The sequence below is a fragment of the Epinephelus fuscoguttatus genome, linkage group LG4 (genome assembly GCF_011397635.1).
Source record: "Epinephelus fuscoguttatus linkage group LG4, E.fuscoguttatus.final_Chr_v1".
NCBI classification, from domain to species: Eukaryota; Metazoa; Chordata; class Actinopteri; order Perciformes; family Serranidae; genus Epinephelus; species Epinephelus fuscoguttatus.
Genome location: NC_064755.1, coordinates 1,229,499 through 1,250,974, shown reverse-complemented (window position 1 = coordinate 1,250,974; position 21,476 = coordinate 1,229,499). Strand labels below are relative to the sequence as shown.

At 41.4% G+C, this 21,476-nt stretch overlaps 1 protein-coding gene across 4 annotated transcripts in view; it reads left to right on the top strand.

The window, feature by feature from the left end:
* The window catches only part of akap13 (A-kinase anchoring protein 13), a 207,115-nt gene that overhangs the window by 91,113 nt on the left and 94,526 nt on the right, over positions 1-21,476 (top strand). For all 4 annotated transcript variants that reach the window (XM_049574388.1, XM_049574389.1, XM_049574390.1 and 1 more), the window contains 4 exons: positions 688-868; positions 9,392-9,500; positions 14,968-15,010; positions 16,299-16,410. In XM_049574388.1, the coding sequence (XP_049430345.1) occupies positions 688-868; positions 9,392-9,500; positions 14,968-15,010; positions 16,299-16,410 (445 nt within the window). The remainder of the gene's footprint in view (positions 1-687; positions 869-9,391; positions 9,501-14,967; positions 15,011-16,298; positions 16,411-21,476) is intronic.

The window sequence follows — 21,476 nt, the reverse complement described above, 5'->3', positions numbered from 1 at the left end:
TATAGAGACAGAGCACAAAGTGTCATAATCTGAAAGTCACACCCCCAAAGGGGAAATGAGGCCCGTTTTCCCCTCACAGTTACCCCCTCCGTTTCCAGCCTGTTGAGTTTTCCCTAGTCCAAATGCCGAGAAGTTGCTGTGTGGTGGGTTGCACGGCCAATAAAAATCCAGAGCTTAGATTTTATCAGGCTGACGGCTGAGCATGCGGAAATGCTCATCTTCTTAAAAAAGAATCTCCACATCATGCTCGGACTGCAGTATGGGGAGAATGTGGAGATGGGGGAGTAGCGGTCGATTTAGTTAACTGACTGATTTCTGCTCATGTTTTTTCCAAGACGAGCAAGGTAAGGAGAATGGACACTGCGGTAGACCGACAATATTAAGCTTATCAATATACCGTTGCCTCTCTGGTAGGCATAGCGTGCTAAAATAATCCTTTGCCATCTTATTATTAGCTAAATATTAGCTAGCTTTAGCTAATAATTTTAGCTAGTTAGCTAGCAGTTCAGTTGTGTAGACTTGAAGGCGCGGCTGCAGAGGCAGAATGACAGCAAACGAGCGAAGAAGCGGAAGGGAAAGCGGGCTTCGTTTCCCCTTTGGGGGCATGGCTTTCAGATTATGACGCGTTGCGCTCTGTCTCTATACGGCACCACTGGTTATATGTCTGTGTTGCCTCCTTGCACCCAGCTACAGCCTGGAGGGTCTAGACGTGGAGAAGGGATCGGTCCAGACTCAGTGTCCAAGCGTCAGTGATCAGGAGGAGAGGTCTACTGGGACAAGTTTACATCTGGACAGCCAGGAGAGAGGCTCATTGGTTTCTCTCACTGAGAAGGAGCAGGAAAGAGACGGAAGCAGCATCGATAGCCAGGTGTGTGTGTTTATATTCTTTCTGATAGACTTGAGCCTCCTGGCAAAAAGACCTATGAATTCTTATATGCGAAATGAGTTTGGTGAGCAGCCTGCGGGCAGCAGCTCAGCAGGAGCTTAAACATTCACGCTTCACTTTGGTGTTTGTAAGCATTCATGCATCCCCTAGAAACAAATTGCAGTGAGCACAGGAAAAAGCTAAATCTAACTTCCTGGTCATGTTGGGTTTTTCAGAATAAAAGATAAGAGGAGTATACACAATAATTTGCCCAAATTTACTCCCAATAGCTCTGTTGAACCACAAAGGAGTTTTCTGTTCCGCAACTCTGGGATGTCTGTCTAAGCTTGGAACCAGATGCTGTTTTTATAAAAAAGAGCTTCATTCTGAGTAACAGAACATTATTTTGCTCTAATGCACATAACACCAGGTCTCAACAAAACCATGAATTTTCTAGATTATATTGCCCATTAGCCCACCTGAGAGTGCAGGTGCCCCATGTACAAAGGCTTTGTCCTTGCTGCAGCTGCAGCAGGTTCTATTCCAACCTACAGCCCTTTGCTGCATATATAGTTGACCTACCAGAGGGCAACATAGGAGATATCATGACAGCTACAAGTACCTTGGGAAATCATGAGGAGGCCACAGGGAAGTTGACCACAACCACAAATAGGGACAAGCCACTACATGGTGTATACCACCGTCAGATCGAGGAAGTGGCTGATATCAAGAAGAACTTCCAGTGGCTGTAGAATGCTGGACTGACAGACAGCACAGAGGCACTAATCGTTGCAGCACAAGAACAGGCCCAAAGCACAAGAGCCATAGAGGCCAGGGTCTACCGCAGCAGATCAGACCCAAAGTGAAGGCTGTGCAAAGATGCCCCTGAGACGGTCCAGCGCATAGTGGCAGGGTGTAAGATGCAAACAGGATCAGCGTACATGGAGAGTAGGGATGCACCGAATATTCGGTAACCGAATATATTCGGCCGAATATTGCAAAAAAAACACACATACGGTATTCGGTGGAATAAGTTAAAAGCAAGGCCGAATAATAGCAATCAAGCGGCGTGCCGTGCGGTTGGGCCGCTCCTTGGGTCACTGAGCTCCCCCATATTAACCTTTATTTTTTTTGTCAAGAAGCCCAATCTACATGCTTATGACAGATTGAGTGTCGTGCAAGCAGAGTGAACAACGTTAGGTGGTGAAAACGTGAGTTCTTATCCAATTTTGTTTCGACTTTTCGACGAAACAAGATGCCGGATTTGAGGAGCGGTGCTAAGGCTCCAGAGCAAGCAGAGGGCACAGACCCAGGTCAATCAGCTATACTCCACGCTATTACATCTTTGAAGGCTGAACTGTTGGCAAAAATAGACGAGAATGCGGAGATCCAGAACGCCGAATTATGCAAGCAAATGAACATCGTTAAAGACGAAATGAAAGTGGCCATTGAGCGTGCTAACGCTAGGGCTAACGCTCTGGAGCAGCGCACCGCTAGCTTGGAAGTGGCGGCTAACAATCACTCTGACACCATCACTGAACTGGAACAACAGGTGTCGCAGCTGAGGAAAGAAGTGGTGAATCTCACGGCAAAAACTGAGGACTTAGAGGCGAGATCACGGAGATGCAACTTACGCATCTACGGTATTAAAGAAAGACGTGAGGAGGGCACCCGCCCAACTACATTTGTTGTCGGAATACTACAGAAAGCGCTGGAGCTGGATCAACCGCCCGTCTTAGACAGAGCACATCGCACCGTCCAACAAGCTCCGGATGAAGGGCAGCAACCAAGAGCCTTTGTGGTGAAGTGTCACTACTACCAAGAGAAAGAAGCGATCCTGCGTAAATCACTTGCAACACCTGTCCTGTCACCATGTTCATCTCTGAACATGGTGACAGGATTCGGATTTTTCCTGATTATACACAGTCAGTGGCACGGCAGCGGGCTGCATTCAAGCAGGTGAGACAACTTCTGCAACGTTGTGAGGGTGTGAAGTACGGGATGTGGTACCTGGCCAAGCTGAGGATTACAACGCGGGACGGAGTGCAGAGAAGCTTCACGGATCCAGTCAAGGCAGAAGCGTTTGTAAAAGAACTTTCAACGGGCACATAATTCCATCAGAAACTGGACACTTTCGCCACTCTATGCTGGGATTGCCACGGCGATCTGAGGTAGAAAGCAGGTATGGCTGACAGGAGAGACATGGAATTTATTCAGGAAAAATGGCTGTCATTATTATCTCCTCTTCTGCCATCTAACTGATATAGTAAGATAACTTTCTTTACAGTAGACAGTGCGTGAAGGTCAGGTTGTTAAGTAAAGAGTACTTTATTTTTTAAGTTGTGGATGGTAATGCACGTACAGTGTCATATTCTATTTCTTCTGATTTAAGTCTCTGAGGCTGACACAGTTTTTGGGCTCTAGGGGCCAGTCTGGCTGACAGTAGAGGCATTTAATTTTTTCAGGAAACACTGTTGCTGTTATCATTTATTTTATTTTATTTTATTTTCTAATTTCACATAGTTGACACCAGCTGTTATAGATAACACCTTAACAGTGCTGTTCCGATGTTATGTCACATTGATGTCAGGTCACACAGTCAGTCTGATAATAAGCGATTTATTTGTGAATTCCCATTTTGTCAAGAAAACATAGGCTTATATTTTATTTAGTTTTGCTTTATCTCTTGCAAATGCCATGACTGACTACAGTTACACTGAATTGGTTTACTAAAACTGTTGTTGATATCGTTTTCTCAACTAACAATTGAATGGGATCACCAGAGATGGTCAGTATTCTTCACAATGTTGCTGTACTGGGTAATATAACTTGAGATCAACCTGTTAATAAGTGGTTGGTTTGCAAGCTTTCATACTGTAATACACATATGCACATTTTTATTTTATTTCAGATACACAGACTCAGACACATACATACATCAACTCCACAGGCATATTGTCACGCACTTGCACACGCACACGCACACACACACACACTCACATACATAGATATGAATACAGACACTCATGCACACACTGAACAGGTCTCCTTGACTTGAAATGTTACAGCTGTTAAGCTAAATTGTTGGTACATAAGGTTCTTATGGGGCCTCAGCCCCGATAGGTAAGATGTTGAATAGGTTACTTCATAATGGCTTAGGAGGGAGGGAGGGTGCAGCCTCTCAGTTGGGGAGAGGCCAGCAATTGGGGTTACATGTTACATTAGGGGTTCTTTATGTGTTTTTGGTTACTGTTAGTTTTTCGTCGTGTCCCTTGTCTTTCTCTCTCTCTCACCCCCCCTTCTCTGTGGATCTATTACCGGGCAAACTTGTCTAGACACCAGTCCGTTCCCTTTTTCCAGTCATGGCCTTTACAGATGGGATGAGTAGAGCATCAACAAAATTTGTAAGCTGGAATGTGAGGGGACTCAACCACCCCGTAAAGCGAAGCAAAGTATTCTCCCACCTGATGAAACTTAAGGCAGAGGTAATATTCCTACAGGAAACACATCTACGCACGTCAGATATTTCCAGATTACAAAGAGGTTGTGTATCACAAGTCTTTCATTCCAAATTTAACTCCAAGTGTCGTGGAACAGCTATCCTGATTGGGAAAGGGGTGCAGTTTGTATCTTCAAAGGTAGTGGCTGATATAAATGGGCACTTTGTTATTGTTCAGGGCAGGCTATATAATCTTCCAGTAGTTTTAGTTAATATCTATGCCCCTAACTGGGATAACCCCAATTTCTATAAGGAACTGTTTGGTTGCATCCAGGCACGCACCACTTGATATTGGGAGGTGATTTTAATACTGTCCTGCAACCCTCTCTCGACCGCTCTAAAATCCCAGCAGGCCCCCTCCCCAAATCTGCTCATATTATAGAGGCTTTTTGTCAGTCCAGTGGTGTCATGGAGATTTAAAAATCCAACATCAAGGGAGTTTTCTTTTTTCTCTACTGCACATCAGACCTATTCAAGGATCGATTTTTTTCCTGGTAGACAAAAAAATGCTTCCACTTGTAAAATCGTGTAGTTATGATAGTATAGTCATCTCAGACCACTCACCAGTCATCATGGAGCTTTGGCTCCAGAACAACGTAGCCACGCGGCGCAACTGGCGACTCAATCCTACATTTTTAGCAGAAAAGGACTTTGTAGACTTCATCTCGGCTCAGATTGATTTTTTCCTTGAAACTAACCAGCTGCCAGATACCAATATATTTACCTTATGGGAAACACTAAAAGTATATTTAAGGGGTCATATTATAGAATACACAGCTCGACTAAACAAAAGCAGGTCGAAACGCTTCACAGAACTAACCATTCTTATCCATGACGTTGATCAGCAATACTCTGACTCTCCATCAGCAGACCTCCGTAAGAAAAGTATCGCTTTGCAGACAGAGTTTGACCTTCTTGTTTCTAAACAGGCTGAAGAGAAATTTCTAAAATCAAGACAGAGTCACTACGAACATGGAGAACGTGCAAGTAGGCTGCTTTCCCATCAGTTACGTCAATTTTTGGTCGCCAATCATATTATAGAAATACAAGCCACTGATGGCTCTATCAAATCAGATCCGAAAGATATCAATGATCAGTTTAAAAATTTTTACTCCTCCCTATATAGTTCGGATAGTTGTCATGCAAACAATTTTGTAGATAATCTGGATTTACCCACCCTAAGTGACGAAGATAAGTCCAGCCTTGAAGAACCAATATCTGATGCTGAAATTGGTCAAGCAATAAAACTGATGAAAAATAAAAAAGCACCAGGCCCAGATGGATACCCCATTGAGTTTTTTAAGACTTTTGCCAATAAACTGACACCTCTCCTACGCTCTGTCTACACAGAATCGCTTATACAAAAAAAACTCCCTTTATCTGTGACCCAGGCCACAATTTCTGTTCTGCCAAAAAAAGGTAAAGATCCAATCAGGTGTGAATCAAGCCCACAAAGTTTCATTATACGCGGACGACCTTTTGTTATTTTTATCAGACCCTGAAAATTCAATTCCTAAGTGCCTGGACGTAATCTTTCAATTCAGTTTGGCCTCAGGTTATAAAATTAATTTAACAAAGAGTGTATTATTCCCCATTAACAGTAAAGCATTGACAATGTCCTTTGATGCATGTGAATTCAAAGTCACAACTGGCCCCCTAACTTATTTAGGAGTCAAGGTAACTCGCAGCTATAAAGACCTGTTCAAGCTTAATTTTAGACCACTTATGGACCAAGCTAGGAAGGATACCAGTCACTGGTCAACACTTCCATTATCTCTGGCTGGCCGCATTAATTCAATTAAGATGGTTATCCTACAAGAGTTTCTATACTTATTCCAAACAGTTCCCATTTTCTTACCAAAATCATATTTTAAAGAACTAGATAAATGTATTAGCACATTCGTTTGGAATAAGACTATACCACGCGTACGCAAATCTGTCCTAGAGAAACGTAAAATAAATGGTGGTTTAGCACTGCCAAACTTTTTATATTACTATTGGGCAGCCAGCATTCATAAAGTGACTGTTTGGTATAATACTTTTGTGAAAGGGGAAGGTCCAAACTGGTCTCTCATGGAACAGCGGGCATGCTCACCAGTCTCCCTAGTATCTATGTTGTGTGGCCCACTACCATTAGCGGTGGGAGCTCATATAGATAATCCTATTGTGAGAGGCACTCTATGTATATGGACCCAACTCCGTAAACATTTTGGCCTTACGCAAGCTTCGGTGTCAATGCCTTTTACCGCCAATCCCCTTTTTAAACCCTCTTTGCTAGATGCAGCTTTTCAGACCTGGTTTGGGAAGGGACTTCATTGTGTAGGGGACCTATTCAGTAATGGACTATTTGGCTCTTTTGAACAGCTTGTGAAAGAGCGCAACCTAGTAAAGTCCCATTTCTTTAGGTACCTTCAAATACACAGTTTCACTCGTACATATTTTCCATCATTCCCGCACAAACCTCTGGCCAGTCCACTTGATGAATGTTTGAAGCTTAAGCCTCACATACCAGGTTGTGTGTCTCAGTTATATAGTATTATCCAGGATATGGAAGGCAATTCTCTACATCATCTGAGAGAGAGATGGGGAGAAGACTTGAACAAGGAGCTCTCTGAAGAAACCTAGCAAAGAGTCATCAAAAGAATACACACATCCTCAATTTGTGTTAGGCACGGATTGATTCAATTCAAGATAGTCAACCGCCTGCACCTTTGTGGAGTCAGACTGGCCCAGATTTACCCCGGCACAGATCCAACCTGCATCAGATGCCATCAGGCCCCCGCCACTCTGGGACATATGTTCTGGACATGCTCAAAACTACACACATTCTGGTCAGAGATTTTCAATACATTCTCCTATATATGTAAAAAAAAGAATTGACCTGGATCCAGTTATCTCAGTATTCGGGGTTACCCCTAGCAACAGTGGGCTATCCAAACATCATTCAGACTTCATAGCATTCTAAACATTACTAGCCCGCCAACTTATTCTATTTAACTGGCGATCCACCACATCTCCATCCCATTCACGTTGGGTTCGCGAGGTGATGACATTTGTTAAGATGTACGATTCAGGGATCGGTGAAAAAGTTTCAAAAAACTTGGCATGCCTTTTTAGGATATTTTACAAATGAATTTGATGCAAGCACATTTTTTTTTCTTCTCGTCGATTTTTTTTTTTTTTTGCAGCCACCTGTACATGGTTTGGGTATTGATAATGTAACAAACTACTGAAGCAAGAAACTTGTATGTAGGTATGTGAAGTTTGTATGTATATGTTATATTTGATACACGCAGGATATTGTATCCATGTAGAGCATTCAGGTAACTGTGTCTTCTGGCTCTGTGTGTTTGTTTTTGTTCTTTTCTATTGAAAACTTAATAAAATAATTGGAAATAACAAGCGGTATGCCGTGACGGGTGGAATAAAATGTCGGCAGTGTGGCGATCCGTCCATCACCGCATTTGCGACTAAAAATAGTTTTGAGTGAGCAAAATAGGCTTAAACCATTGAGCACGCTCTGCAAGCAGCCAACAGATTTCAACCACCAGCAGAAACAAAAGGCGAATCCCACCGGTTGTGGGTTGAACGGGGGTCACAGACACAGATACGGCGGCCATCGGCTTACCAGCGGCGGAGAAGTCGGTTCCAATAATATCCTCTTCTTGGCGTCATGACTGCCCAGAAGTACCTGAACAGCTGAGCCAGCCGAACACAGGTATGTGATGTGTCAGAGGAGAAACGAGCCGTTCACATTACTCTTTCTGGCAGTAGCGGCCCACAGACCTCACCGCACTTTAGGGACTGTTCATTACTTATGAAGGGACTTGTCAGGGGAGGAGGGTGGCTGGCTGATTTTTATTTTATTTATTTATTTTATTTTGATCCTCCCTATGATAATCACTGATTGATGCTGTTTTTGAAGTATGAAAAAGTCAGTAAGTAATTTATTCCATTGAAATATCATTGATGTATTATAAAAAAGAGATTTATCTTTTTATAAATGACAAAAGGCACATCTGCCTCATTTTCGCTGTGGTATCGTGATACTACTCAGAACCATGATATTTTCATTGGTATCATACAGTGGGTCCCAATTTCGGTACTGTGACAACACTAATCTGGAGGGAGTTCATCTGCAAAAACTAATGAAAAACTAAACAATGATATTCCGTATTTGGTACTCGGTATTCGGCCAAACGTTTAATAATATTCGGCTTCGGCCACAAATTTTCATTTCAGTGCATCCCTAATGGACCTTTTTCACAGCAGACATTTTGACTTGTGTCGGTAGAAAAAGCACAGGTGAAATTGATAACATTAAGGATGGCTGAGTTCCATTCAGTGTCCCAGTAAGCTAGTAACATTTAGCCAACATGGACAATACCAGGGTCTCTCCTAAGTGGAACGCAGCTGTCATTAGTGTCATTGAACACACCTGTGTTGCTCCTACTCTGACGTGTCAAAATGTCTGCCGTGAAAAAGGTCTATGGAGAGGCACAAGTGGCTGGGATAGTGTACAGGAAAATTTGTACCCAGTATGGACTCAACGTACCCAAATCCCGATGGGACACATCACCAAAGGTGGTTGAGAGCAACAAGGCTAAGATCCTGTGGGACTTCAGCTTCCAGACTGATAACACCAGAAGAGGGCAGTGGTGGTAGATGTGGTGATACTAGCCGATAGCAACATCAGAAAGAAGGAACACAAGATGGTGGAGAAGTATCAAGGGTTGAAAGAACAGCTGGAACAGATGTGGAAGGTCGAAGTTGACATGGTCTCCTTGATAGTAGGAGCACTTGGGGCAGTGACCCCCAAAGAGTGGCTCTGGTAGATTCCAGGAACAACATCTGAAGCCTCAGTCCAGAAGTGTGCAGTCCTAGGAAGAACGAAGATACTCTGCAGAACCCTCAGGATGATTTATATATATATATACATACAGTAAATATATATATATATATATATATATATATATATATACACACATATATAATGATGTTATTTTTCCATTGTGTATGTTTTTCAGCCATCACATCAAGTATTGTCAGTGACAAACAGCTGTCCTGCCATGTTCCATCACCAATCCCTCACCAAATCCATCTCCATGGTTGCCATCAATCAGCGTGATATAGATGGTGAGTTTCTGCTTATAAACAATCTGCTTTTTTTAATTGCCCTTCTCTTTTTATCTTTTACTTCATCCCTTCATTCTGTCACCTGTCCAGAGACGGCTGGTATAAATGGGCTAGCAGGACTAAGCCCTGCCTAACCTTTACAATAAAGACAAGAAAATTATTAAATTAAAGAAAATATTAAAATATTAGTTATTGAACCTTGGAACTGATTGTTTTTGGTGGAACCTATAGCAGCAACAGCACTAAAATAGTCACAAAAACGTAGGATTTATCTAAATGGGCTGATTTTTTTTTACAGCCCACACTCTCAGCTTCCAATCATTGTTGTCACATCGTGAGTGACAGGTGTCGTGACAAGCCCCCCTTGATTTACTGTCCAGCTGGGCTAAAATAATTCAGCCCAGGCCACTGACTTTTAGCCAATGACAGTGCGTGGAAGTATGGTGAGGGCCTGCCTACTGTTACTGTAGTGGGAGAGTGAGCGTTGAGTCTTGCGAATTGTGAAGTGGATTATTTTAATTGCTGTCTATCGAGCGGGACCTCGTCCAAAAATCATCTGACTTAATAACCTGTTTGCATCCCCAGAAAGGCCGTCGTTAGCCTAATTCTGTTGAAGTGCATTGTTGCTGTAACCTGGTACTGTATCTCAGTGTGATGTTACTGTTAACTGCAGCTAAACTATTGATCAGTATAGGCCATAGGCCTAATGCGTTAGCCCTCCCACCCAATTTCACCACGAGCCGCCACTGCACCTGTCCATAGTTTTGAAGTTGCAGTCTTGAACTTACAGTATACAGTAAGATTGTTCTTTTGCTTTCTTGTTCATCCTGCTACATCCCATTGATACCTTGTAGTGAATGGATTTCCTCGATCAAAGCGACAAGTCAGTAGCTGACAGGGGGAGTCAATAGTAGTAGTCAGGGGGAGTAAGTATGATGAATAAAGTGGTAGTCCCATGTTTCCTCTGTCAGTGTGGTGTCTTGTAACACTGTCCAACAAAAACTCACTAGTGCTCACTAAAACGTGTTCACTTCCTCCTGGAACTGCAGGATTGATGGTTAGAAAAGACACTTTCTGGTTCCCAAAGCCATCAGCTTTTTACAGCTCAACCTGAAAGCATCTGTTTGTGTAGGAGTTCTCTGGACTGTGGAACAATAAAGAAGTGTCTCCTCTGTCCATTTAATTCTCCCCACTATTAAGCTGCCCTATCCTGAACACCTTGTCACCACCACTGAAACATTTACAGATGACCTACTTTTACTGCAATGAAAGCCCATCTTCAGACCTACTCTATATTAAACACACCAAAACCTTTAATTACTTTACCTTCAAAGGAAAGCTTTTGAGAAAACCATGGGGATATTTGCTGTCTTACCAAGAATGCTTGAAGATGAGAGGATCAGTTTCACATCTGTGCAATGCAGAAGGCTCTGGCAAACAAGTGATACCAGGCTCGATCTCTGCTGCAAGGCAATGTGATGTCATCGGGCAAGGTGCTCTGTTGGCCAGTTACATACATACAAACACACATTCCTAATAGATTACGTTATATTGAGATCACTGTATTTCTATCGATCATTGGGACAAAAGAAAGATTTCCACCATGATATCTATCCAGAGTTGTAAAATTCCATTTCATCATATTACAAACCGTAGTGCATTATTTGATGTGAGATAAACCTTTAAACGCGTCAATCAGTTACTCTGAATGAACTTCCTGGATCAGATTTCAGTTCTCACCAATACCTTAACAGCACAAATCCACCATCCCAATGGTCTGCTTTTGTATGAGTCAAATGTGTGAACATTTGGACATAAATATTCATTGTTATTCTTGGAAACAGTAGTTTAACAAATCTCAAGTCAAGGTCCAATTACTACCTTTCAAATGCATCTCACGATCTTCTTCAAGTTCAAGTTTATTGTCATCCAGGAAGCACAGGAATCTATCAAGTAAAACTCTCAATTAAAAACACAAAAATTGAATATTAATTTACAGTGTGTAGATTAAGGCTATAAAATATACAGTTTGAAAAGTTTGTACACCTCATATACTGTATACTATAAACAAGAAATTTCCACATTAAAGAGGCAACAGATAGGATTCGTTTTTTGTTTTTTTTTAAATTGGCGCCACCTAGCGTCAGTGGTGTTGCGTCGCACTGTCGCAACGACCAAATTGGCCATGGGGATCAGAGATAATCAATAAAATGTAGGCTGTAAAGCCACCAGTATACCTCTATGTACAGTACAGGCCAAAAGTTTGGACACACCTTCTCATTCAATGCGTTTTCTTTATTTTCATGACTATTTACATTGTAGATTCTCACTGAAGGCATCAAAACTATGAATGAACACATGTGGAGTTATGTACTTAACAAAAAAAGGTGAAATAACTGAAAACATGTTTTATATTCTATTTTCTTCAAAATAGCCACCCTTTGCTCTGATTACTGCTTTGCACACTCTTGGCATTCTCTCCATGAGCTTCAAGAGGTAGTCACCTGAAATGGTTTTCCAACAGTCTTGAAGGAGTTCCCAGAGGTGTTTAGCACTTGTTGGCCCCTTTGCCTTCACTCTGCGGTCCAGCTCACCCCAAACCATCTCGATTGGGTTCAGGTCCGGTGACTGTGGAGGCCAGGTCATCTGCCGCAGCACTCCATCACTCTCCTTCTTGGTCAAATAGCCCTTACACAGTCTGGAGGTGTGTTTGGGGTCATTGTCCTGTTGAAAAATAAATGATCGTCCAACTAAACGCAAACCGGATGGGATGGCATGTCGCTGCAGGATGCTGTGGTAGCCATGCTGGTTCAGTGTGCCTTCAATTTTGAATAAATCCCCAACAGTGTCACCAGCAAAACACCCCCACACCATCACACCTCCTCCTCCATGCTTCACAGTGGGAACCAGGCATGTGGAATCCATCCGTTCACCTTTTCTGCGTCTCACAAAGACACGGCGGTTGGAACCAAAGATCTCAAATTTGGACTCATCAGACCAAAGCACAGATTTCCATTGGTCTAATGTCCATTCCTTGTGTTTCTTGGCTGCTTGTTGCCTCTCCTTAGCAGTGGTTTCCTAGCAGCTATTTGACTATGAAGGCCTGATTCGCGCAGTCTCCTCTTAACAGTTGTTCTAGAGATGGGTCTGCTGCTAGAACTCTGTGTGGCATTCATCTGGTCTCTGATCTGAGCTGCTGTTAACTTGCGATTTCTGAGGCTGGTGACTCGGATGAACTTATCTTCAGAAGCAGAGGTGACTCTTGGTCTTCCTTTCCTGGGTCGGTCCTCATGTGTGCCAGTTTCGTTGTAGCGCTTGATGGTTTTTGCGACTCCACTTGGGGACACATTTAAAGTTTTTGCAATTTTCCGGACTGACTGACCTTCATTTCTTAAAGTAATGATGGCCACTCGTTTTTCTTTAGTTAGCTGATTGTTTCTTGCCATAATATGAATTTTAACAGTTGTCCAATAGGGCTGTCGGCTGTGTATTAACCTGACTTCTGCACAACACAACTGATGGTCCCAACCCCATTGATAAAGCAAGAAATTCCACTAATTAACCCTGATAAGGCACACCTGCGAAGTGGAAACCATTTCAGGTGACTACCTCTTGAAGCTCATCGAGAGAATGCCAAGAGTGTGCAACGCAGTAATCAGAGCAAAGGGTGGCTATTTTGAAGAAACTAGAATATAAAACATGTTTTCAGTTATTTCACCTTTTTTTGTTAAGTACATAACTCCACATGTGTTCATTCATAGTTTTGATGCCTTCAGTGAGAATCTACAATGTAAATAGTCATGAAAATAAAGAAAACGCATTGAATGAGAAGGTGTGTCCAAACTTTTGGCCTGTACTGTATATGTAGAATTAGAAGGTGTGTGGACACTATACTAAATAAATGAGTAAAGAGACTGAGCAATAATTATCAGATTTATCTGAAGAAAAAACAAATAGTAATGCAAATAATTATACCAGAATGCACAGTACCAGTACAAACAACTCACAGTAAATTATACCAATATGCACATGTAAACAGTCCCGATTCTAGAATAAACGGTACCGTATGGAAACGATGAGGCCGGTTGGAGCTCAAATTGAATGGGAAATAAAGTTCAGTGCTCACTTAGCTGGGTGTAACTTAGCTGGGCGATGTCTGTCGATATTTGCCTCTGTGAGAAGTTAACAGAAGGAACGGCGGGGGGTATCACTGTCAGAGGGCTGCCGTAGAACGGCAACGAGGATGTCAGCTGATCAACACTTGCTACCTGGTCCCTGGTTGCGGCAATTTGCGATGCTGGCCTCCTAGGAATTAACTAGCAGCCAGTACAGTACAGTCCTCTCTCGTCTAGCTAACATTTAGCCGTGTTACTTACTGATCCATTAGAGAGAAAGCTAGCTGGACATCGGTTTTGAAGCCTCTTTGGTCACAGAGCTCCCTCTATCTTTTGAACGCCTGCCTGAGGTTTACTCTTGTTTTTCCTCTTCTTTTATCACTCTCCTTTTTGCTCTTCTTTGCCTCCTCAGACAGAGGAGCTTGTTTTCTTTTGCTAGGCCGTTTTTCACTTGTCTCCAAACTTTGTCAGTCTGCCATTGTGCTCATGACTGAACTATCTCATGCACAACTCTTCATAAGGACCAGCTCCAGTCCCTGATTGGCTGACTAACAGTTAAATTTGATTAGATTAACAATAGAGTGAGCAGAGGAAGCATGTGTCTTTGTTCCTGTAGGTCTTTAGTAGTCTGCACTATTTTGAATGAGTTTTCAAAATATTGCAATATAATATGTAAATAACCCTAAAAATAATACAGTATTATTTTAAGCCATATCGCCCAGCCCTAGCAACATACTCGTTTTACAATTGTTACATGGAAAGGTGGTCCTGTAGCAGTGTTCTCTTCTTCTCATTCCATCACTGATAACATTCTTGAGCCCACATGTCTTCCCTCTTTTTTCCTTGGTCAACTTTTTGTTAGCTTTATGTCTATAACAGCACTTTATCTCTTTACTTAAACTGTCATTTTGCTGGACCAGATTTAAAGGAAATGGCCAATTTAGAATGAAAATACAGACAGTATTTACTCACCCTCATGCCGACAAGAAGTCCAGTGTAGTTTTTTAATCCACAAAACTCGTTCGGGGTATTGGAGGATAACAGCCAGCTGGATTTTTCCATACACTTGAAGTGCACGGAACCCACTAATGCATTTCAAAAACGTCAGAACGGTTCGTCTGTCGTAATCCAAGTGCTCTGAAGCTGCGGCATGCAAAATTGACTTGAAAAGACATAATTTACTCCACTTTTATAGCATAATACTACATACTGTCTGTATTTTCATTCTGAAGTGGCCATTTCCTTTAATAAGTAAATCTGGCTTTGAACACTTTGTTGGAGGTGTTATATGAATGATATTGCCATGAAGCTGTGTTGTCTTGATCAGATGATGTCTGTCCTCTTTACTGTAGGGGTGAGCTCCTTGTCCAGTAACTCCGGGTCGCTAGAATACAGGTAAGAAAGGAAACTGATGAAGCTTATTTTACTGTGTTGTTTCATACATTAATGCTTCTACAGTATTCTTATATTTTAAACCATACTCTTGCAGCTGAAGTCAGTAACTTTCCAAATATAGACACAGACTGCTATTAAATACAGGGTACCACAGTTTTGCTGAGATTTTATTTTTTTTAGTGGAGTAATGCAAGTAATGCAATTTCCACCATGCCAGTAACTAATCTAATGGAATTACAGGATTCCCACAGTCATGGAAAACCTGGAAAAGACATTGAATTCCCTGGTCTCGTTTTCCGGGACTGGAAAAGTCATAGAATTTGTAAAATCCTTAAATGTTTTGGAAGTCATTGAATCTTGTTTTGTGTAATGGAATTCATTGGCACAGTAATCATCTGTAGATATCCTTCCAAGTAATGTTACATATCAACAATTTATTTTCTGTAGCTGCTGAAGTAACATAGCTCTAAAATGTGTTGATGTGTGACACACTTTGTCATCATGTTTGTTTCTTCATTTTGTCCATGCCATCAGTCTCTCCATTCATATATGTCAGCTAGCTGGAATTGTGTTTGAATAGAGTTCAAATTTGAAATAATGTACTATATAATATTACATATTATATAACATAATTTATTATATATGATAATATAAATAATGTTGGACAAGTGAGGCTAGAAAAATGTTGTGACAGTGTGATGTAACATGTAGGGTTTTTAACCCCAAAGTTTCCATAGCTATGCCCCAGAATTTTTAATCATAACAATTTTTGAGATGGAGCAATTGACATGGGCAGCCTGGGTGTTCATTTTTCACTCAGAGCACCATTGCGTACTTTGGTTTTGTTTTAACTGCTTTGAAAGTAGAGTCATTCCAAGGTACAGAGCGTTATGGTTTTTTTTTCGTGAACAAATTAACCAGTGGGCTAACCGTACTGTTGGCTGTCACTTCCCAGTGCTGGGAGCTCTACTGCTCTGGGTCCACTGACCACCTATATTAATATAATTAACATTTGAAGTAAAGTATACTGTACATTTCTGTTTTTGTTGGTCATGGGAATTTTATTATGGGTCCTTGAAAAGTCATGGAAAAGTTTTGTAATTTAGCCCATGAAAATGTGTGGGAACCCTAGAATTACTTTAAATACGAATATTTCTATAGATTGCTGTATTTACGTGGAACCCACAACCAAAAAGTGTTCAATTATATTAAAATGAGCAGACTTTTCACTCCCTTTGTTGTGTGTATTGGAGCAGACTGGCTCCGTAATGGTGTGTGTGTTGGTCAGTATTTCAGAGGAGGAGCCGGGCCCTCTACGGAGTGACACTGAAGGAAAAGGGGGACCTAAAATTAGTCGGACATTCAGCTACCTCCGAAGCAAGATCAGCAAGAAAGGCAAGGTGAGAACACCTGCATCAAGGTACTACATTGTCAGGTCAAGTCACTTTTAATTATATAGCACATTTAAAAACAACAGGAGTTGAACCAAAGTGCTTTGCAGTCAGGGCAGATAGATTAGATCTGCCCCAACACAAAGTTTACATGACTGAAGAAGTAAAAGATTCATAAAAGGCAGCAATACATAATCCAATGCAATAAAACAACAATAGAAATGAGGCAGGAGGAAAGTGAAAAAGACTCAAAACAACTCATATGATAAAAGCAAGAGCAATGTAATGAAAGAAAAAAAACAACAACAAAAAAACAACAACAGGAAGAGAATGTTAAAAATGTGATTTAAAATTATGGAGTTAGCAGGTTGGTAATATATTATGGAGCTAATCCATTTAAGGCTTAAAAAACAAATGGCAGTATTTTGAAATTAATTCTGTATTTAACTGTGTGTGTGTGTGTGTGTGTGTGTGTGTGTGTGTGTGTGTGTGTGTGTGTGTTGGGATCGGAAATAATTAATCATTATTAATAATAATTATTGATTATGTTAAATAAGGTGACTTAATTTACATAATTTACAACACCTTGTGGGGCACCATTCCAGAAAAGGCAAAAACGATAGCCAGTTCAAGATATCAGTCTCATAAAATACACTAAACTATTTGGAATTTTTGATTTATAATTAAATTAATAACCATAACCAAAATTAACAGTAAAGCCTGAAGGATTTCAGAGTTCTTGGCATAGCAGAGGTTGACTATTCACTCACTCTTGTACAATATTAAACAAACAGCAGGTATGATTCCAAAAAATTATATTTATTCATTACGTAAGTAAGTAAGTAAAGCAAAACCAAAACACACAAATTCTAGCTAACTATCTATATACAAGATCAATACATCAATATACAATGGTGTGTGTGTGTGTGTGTGTGTGTGTGTGTGTGTGTGCGCGCGCGCGCGCGAGAGAGAGAGAGAGAGAGAGAGAGAGAGATTGAAAGAAAGACAAAGGTGTGTGGTAATCAAAGGGCCGTTTGGCCTACAAAACAAAATGGCTGACAACAGAGAACTACAAGGTGGCCGAATCAAAGATGGCTTCAAATCAGGGGAGGTTTTGTCTGACTCTGTTGTCAGGACAAAGACAAAGGAAGAGAAGCGGAAACTTTGATTTGCATCTTGGGTGTAGCTCTGTTGAAAGCCTGTTTGTAAATGAGTCTATGTGAATGTGATTTGTGTTGCATAAAGTCTGGATAAGTGCATATGCCAAGGGAGGCTCAGGTGAAGTTTCAGAGTCCTCACAACCCGAGATCCAAGGGGAGAGGGGGTAGCAACACAGCTCTACCTAATGGAGGCTTACGTTACCCCAGATTCAAACGTCCAAAAACACATAATTGAAACCACAAAATATCTCCATACTGCTTGTCCGTAGTGATCTAAGTGTACTGAAGCCCTGACATAAAAAGTTGGATTACACGTGTTTTTGGACGTTTGAATCTTGGGCGCCGTAAGCCTCCATTAGGTGGAGTTGTGTTCCTACACCATCTCCCCTTGGATCTCCGCATTGTGAGGACTCTGAAACTTCACCTAAGCCTCCCTCTGCATATGGGTGAGTAGATAATGGCTTCCTTTTCATTTTTGGGTGCACTATCCCTTTAAACAAGCCTTTAAGGAAGTGAGGACCAAATACATATTTTGGTCCTCACTAAGTAGCATGTACAAGAACACACATGCACGCACACACACACACACACACACAAAACAGGGTAGGCTGTGTCATCACTGGTGCAGTCAGCCCTGCAACACCATCAGCAGCTCATAACAGGAAGTTGAAACAGTTTCCTTCTTTCCTTTTAGATGACTTCACTGCAATCAGTCTATGAGATTCATGTCAGTGTTGTGCTTGTAGCTGGTTTGATGTGGTTTTGTCTGCTGCATTTCTTATCCTGCTGAATTTGTTCATGTTATAATGGAGATCAAAGATGAAATAAAAACTTCTATAAACATGAGTGCTCTCATGAGAATCACTCTAAATCAGTAACCACTGTTTGGTCAATGATATAATAATAATAATAATAATAATATTAGTGACTATAATTATAGTAATAGTACTACTACTACTAATAGTAGTACAGGTTCTGGGTCGCTGCTCGTGCGGTTGACCGGTCGGCTCGCTGAGTGGTTCTTTTTAAATCTCTTCTGTCTTTTAACCTCTTCTATTCTCTTTCATTTATTTTTGGGATTGTGACTTAAGTGCAATGGATTACCTGGGACTGTGTTTTGTGGTGCTTCTACAACTTGTGCATTTTGTGGATTACTCGTCGGGCACGGCAATCAGCCGGTGTGTTGCATACTCCAGAGGCTTCCTGCTTCAGCTTCAGTTCCACGCGAATCAAGAGCCTGAAGAGACAGTTCCAGAGGAGATACTACACATCCGTCCATCCAGTTATGCCTCGGATACCAACAGAAAGAAAAAGACCCGGCGAGGGAGGAAGAAAAAGAGTGAGAGCCAGACTCAAACGGGAGAGAGGTAAACACCAACTGCTTTCCTCAGTCATCTTAGCCAATGTGCGTTCAGTACACAACAAGACAGATGAACTACAAGCCAATGCGACATACATGTACGAATACAGGACTGCTGCAATTTTGGCATTCACCGAAACCTGGCTCAACAGCAATGACAGGGACAGTTCTCTGTATATTGACGGCTTTGGGACACCAACAAGGTTCGACCGAGACAGTCAGCTGACTGGCAAGAGGGAGAGACTGTATACTGCGGACGTTGAACTCCTGGCGGTTTCCCTATGTCCCTTTTACCTCCCCAGAGAATTTCCTCAGCTATTTTTTGTCTTGGTATATATTCATCCTAAAGCAAAGGCATCTGCAGCTTCTGACCACATCATGTCTACACTCAACAGGTTTGAACTCATCTCCCTAGACTCTCCAAAATTTGTTCTTGGTGACTTTAATCACTGCAGTGCTGACCAAAATTTTCTCAAAGGTTTTCATCAATATGTCACCTGCACCACCCATATGGGGAAGACTCTTGACAAATGCTATGGATCTGTTCCTAATGCATATAAATCTGTTGCCCTCCCCCCACTTGGATCCGCTGATCACGCCGCCATCCTGCTTGCACCAGCATACTTACCTGTTGTGAGGAGAGCAGAGAAGGTCGTTAAGACTATCAAGCAATGGACAAGTGACAGTGTGGAGAGGCTACAAGGGTGCTTTGAAACTACTTACTGGATGAACCTAATAGCCCCCTCCAGCAACATCAATGAGCAGGTGGACACTGTGACACAACTCAGCACTTTTCATAGTACTCAAAGACACTTTACATTAGTTAAAAACAATCAGAAAATAGAATACAGCAGACGGGTGGCAGAGTTCTGAATGTATGAGTGTTGAGTTTATTTAGGACTTTGGATAATGTACCATAAGACTGCTATTACAGTAGTCAGTTCTGGATGTGATGAAGGCATGGATGAGAGTTTCAGCAGCAGAGGGAGACAGTGATGGGCAGAGATAAGCTACGTTATAAACATACAACAGATTAAATGGTCACAGGACATACTGTATAAACCAAAATTAAGAACATATAGCATAATAAAAAGCTGTTATGGCAGTGAAAAGTCTTTGTGCCCCTTTATCTAAAAGACAACGATTACTATGTGCCCAGCTCCATTCTGGAATCCTGCCTCTGCATCTTGAGACAGGACGTTATCGGGGGGTCTCAGAAGAAGAGAGGTTTTGTTCATATTGTGATATTAATGATACTGAAAATGAGTTCCATTTTGTTTTTTATTGTTCTCTGTACCATGAGTAGTAATCAGAAATTATTTAACAGGTGTAAGAATTTAGATTTGATGTGGTTGAATGATGCTGAGAGGCTCAAATGGATTTTTGATTACAAAGTATTCGCACTTGCTGACTATTTAGAGAAAGCTTGGGATAAACGAAGAAAAGTAACATCTATGTAAAAATATCTATTTTGGTTTTGTTGTGGAGAAAGAACTATTATTTATTTTTATTTTATTTATTTTTTTTTTTTATTTTTTTTTTTGGTTTCGTTTTTCTGGTGTAAATTGTGTAGCCCCCAAATTAAGTGGATGTGATTTTGTAAACTGATGATTTTCTTTTTCTGGTGTCTTATAATCCCGTAAGGGATGGGTCTTTGGACATGACACGAAAATAAAACTCATTCATTCATTCATTCATTCATTCATACAACATACATCCTGAATTGTTGTGTGTTAGTAGATGACACACAATGTCAATCTTAGTTAATGGAATGGAAGTGTATAAAATAAAGATGATAAACGGGAGAGAGAGAAAGAAAGAAAGAAAGAAAGAAAGAAAGAAAGAGACTGTATACCTGAAGGTGGACTACATTCATCTGCTTGGCAAAGTGATGCTTTACAGGATCCACCTTAAGAGCTCGCTACTGTGCAAACCTTCACAGCATCATTTCACCCACAGCTCAAACTGTGTGGACACTGGTCTGAAGTCTGTGATTCTTCTTTAGTACCAGTCTATGTGAAAAGTAGCCTATTCATGGTTGTGTGCATACATATCATGTATGCATCTGGCCCCTTTGTCGTATGTTGGACTCATCCACCCTCCTCGGACTTTCATCCCCTTTACTTAAATTGTTGTCCCACTGTATCTACCCCTGACGCTGCCAGGCGCCTGTAAACGTTAACGGTGACTGCGCGTGTATCATGCCAACGTGAATGGTCATCTTTTTTTCATCACTGTCTGACGCCAGAAGTCATTGCCTAAGCACCAGTATTGGACGACTTTGGAGTGAGACTGGGTTGATTTTGCCTGTTGTGGCCTCCATACAAACACAGAAATCATGGCTCCATAGGGGCAGGAGGCTGCAACATATAAAAGAGGATGCCACACCAAAAGTAACAGTTTACCCACAAGCTTTATTTTTGTAACCCAAAATATTAACCAAAACACAAACAACTAAGAGAGAAACAAAAGGGACTGGAGACCCCGGCCAAAAAGAACAAAAGGAGGGAAGACGCTGAGCCAACCACACAGTGGGCCGTCGCTCCCAGCATCTC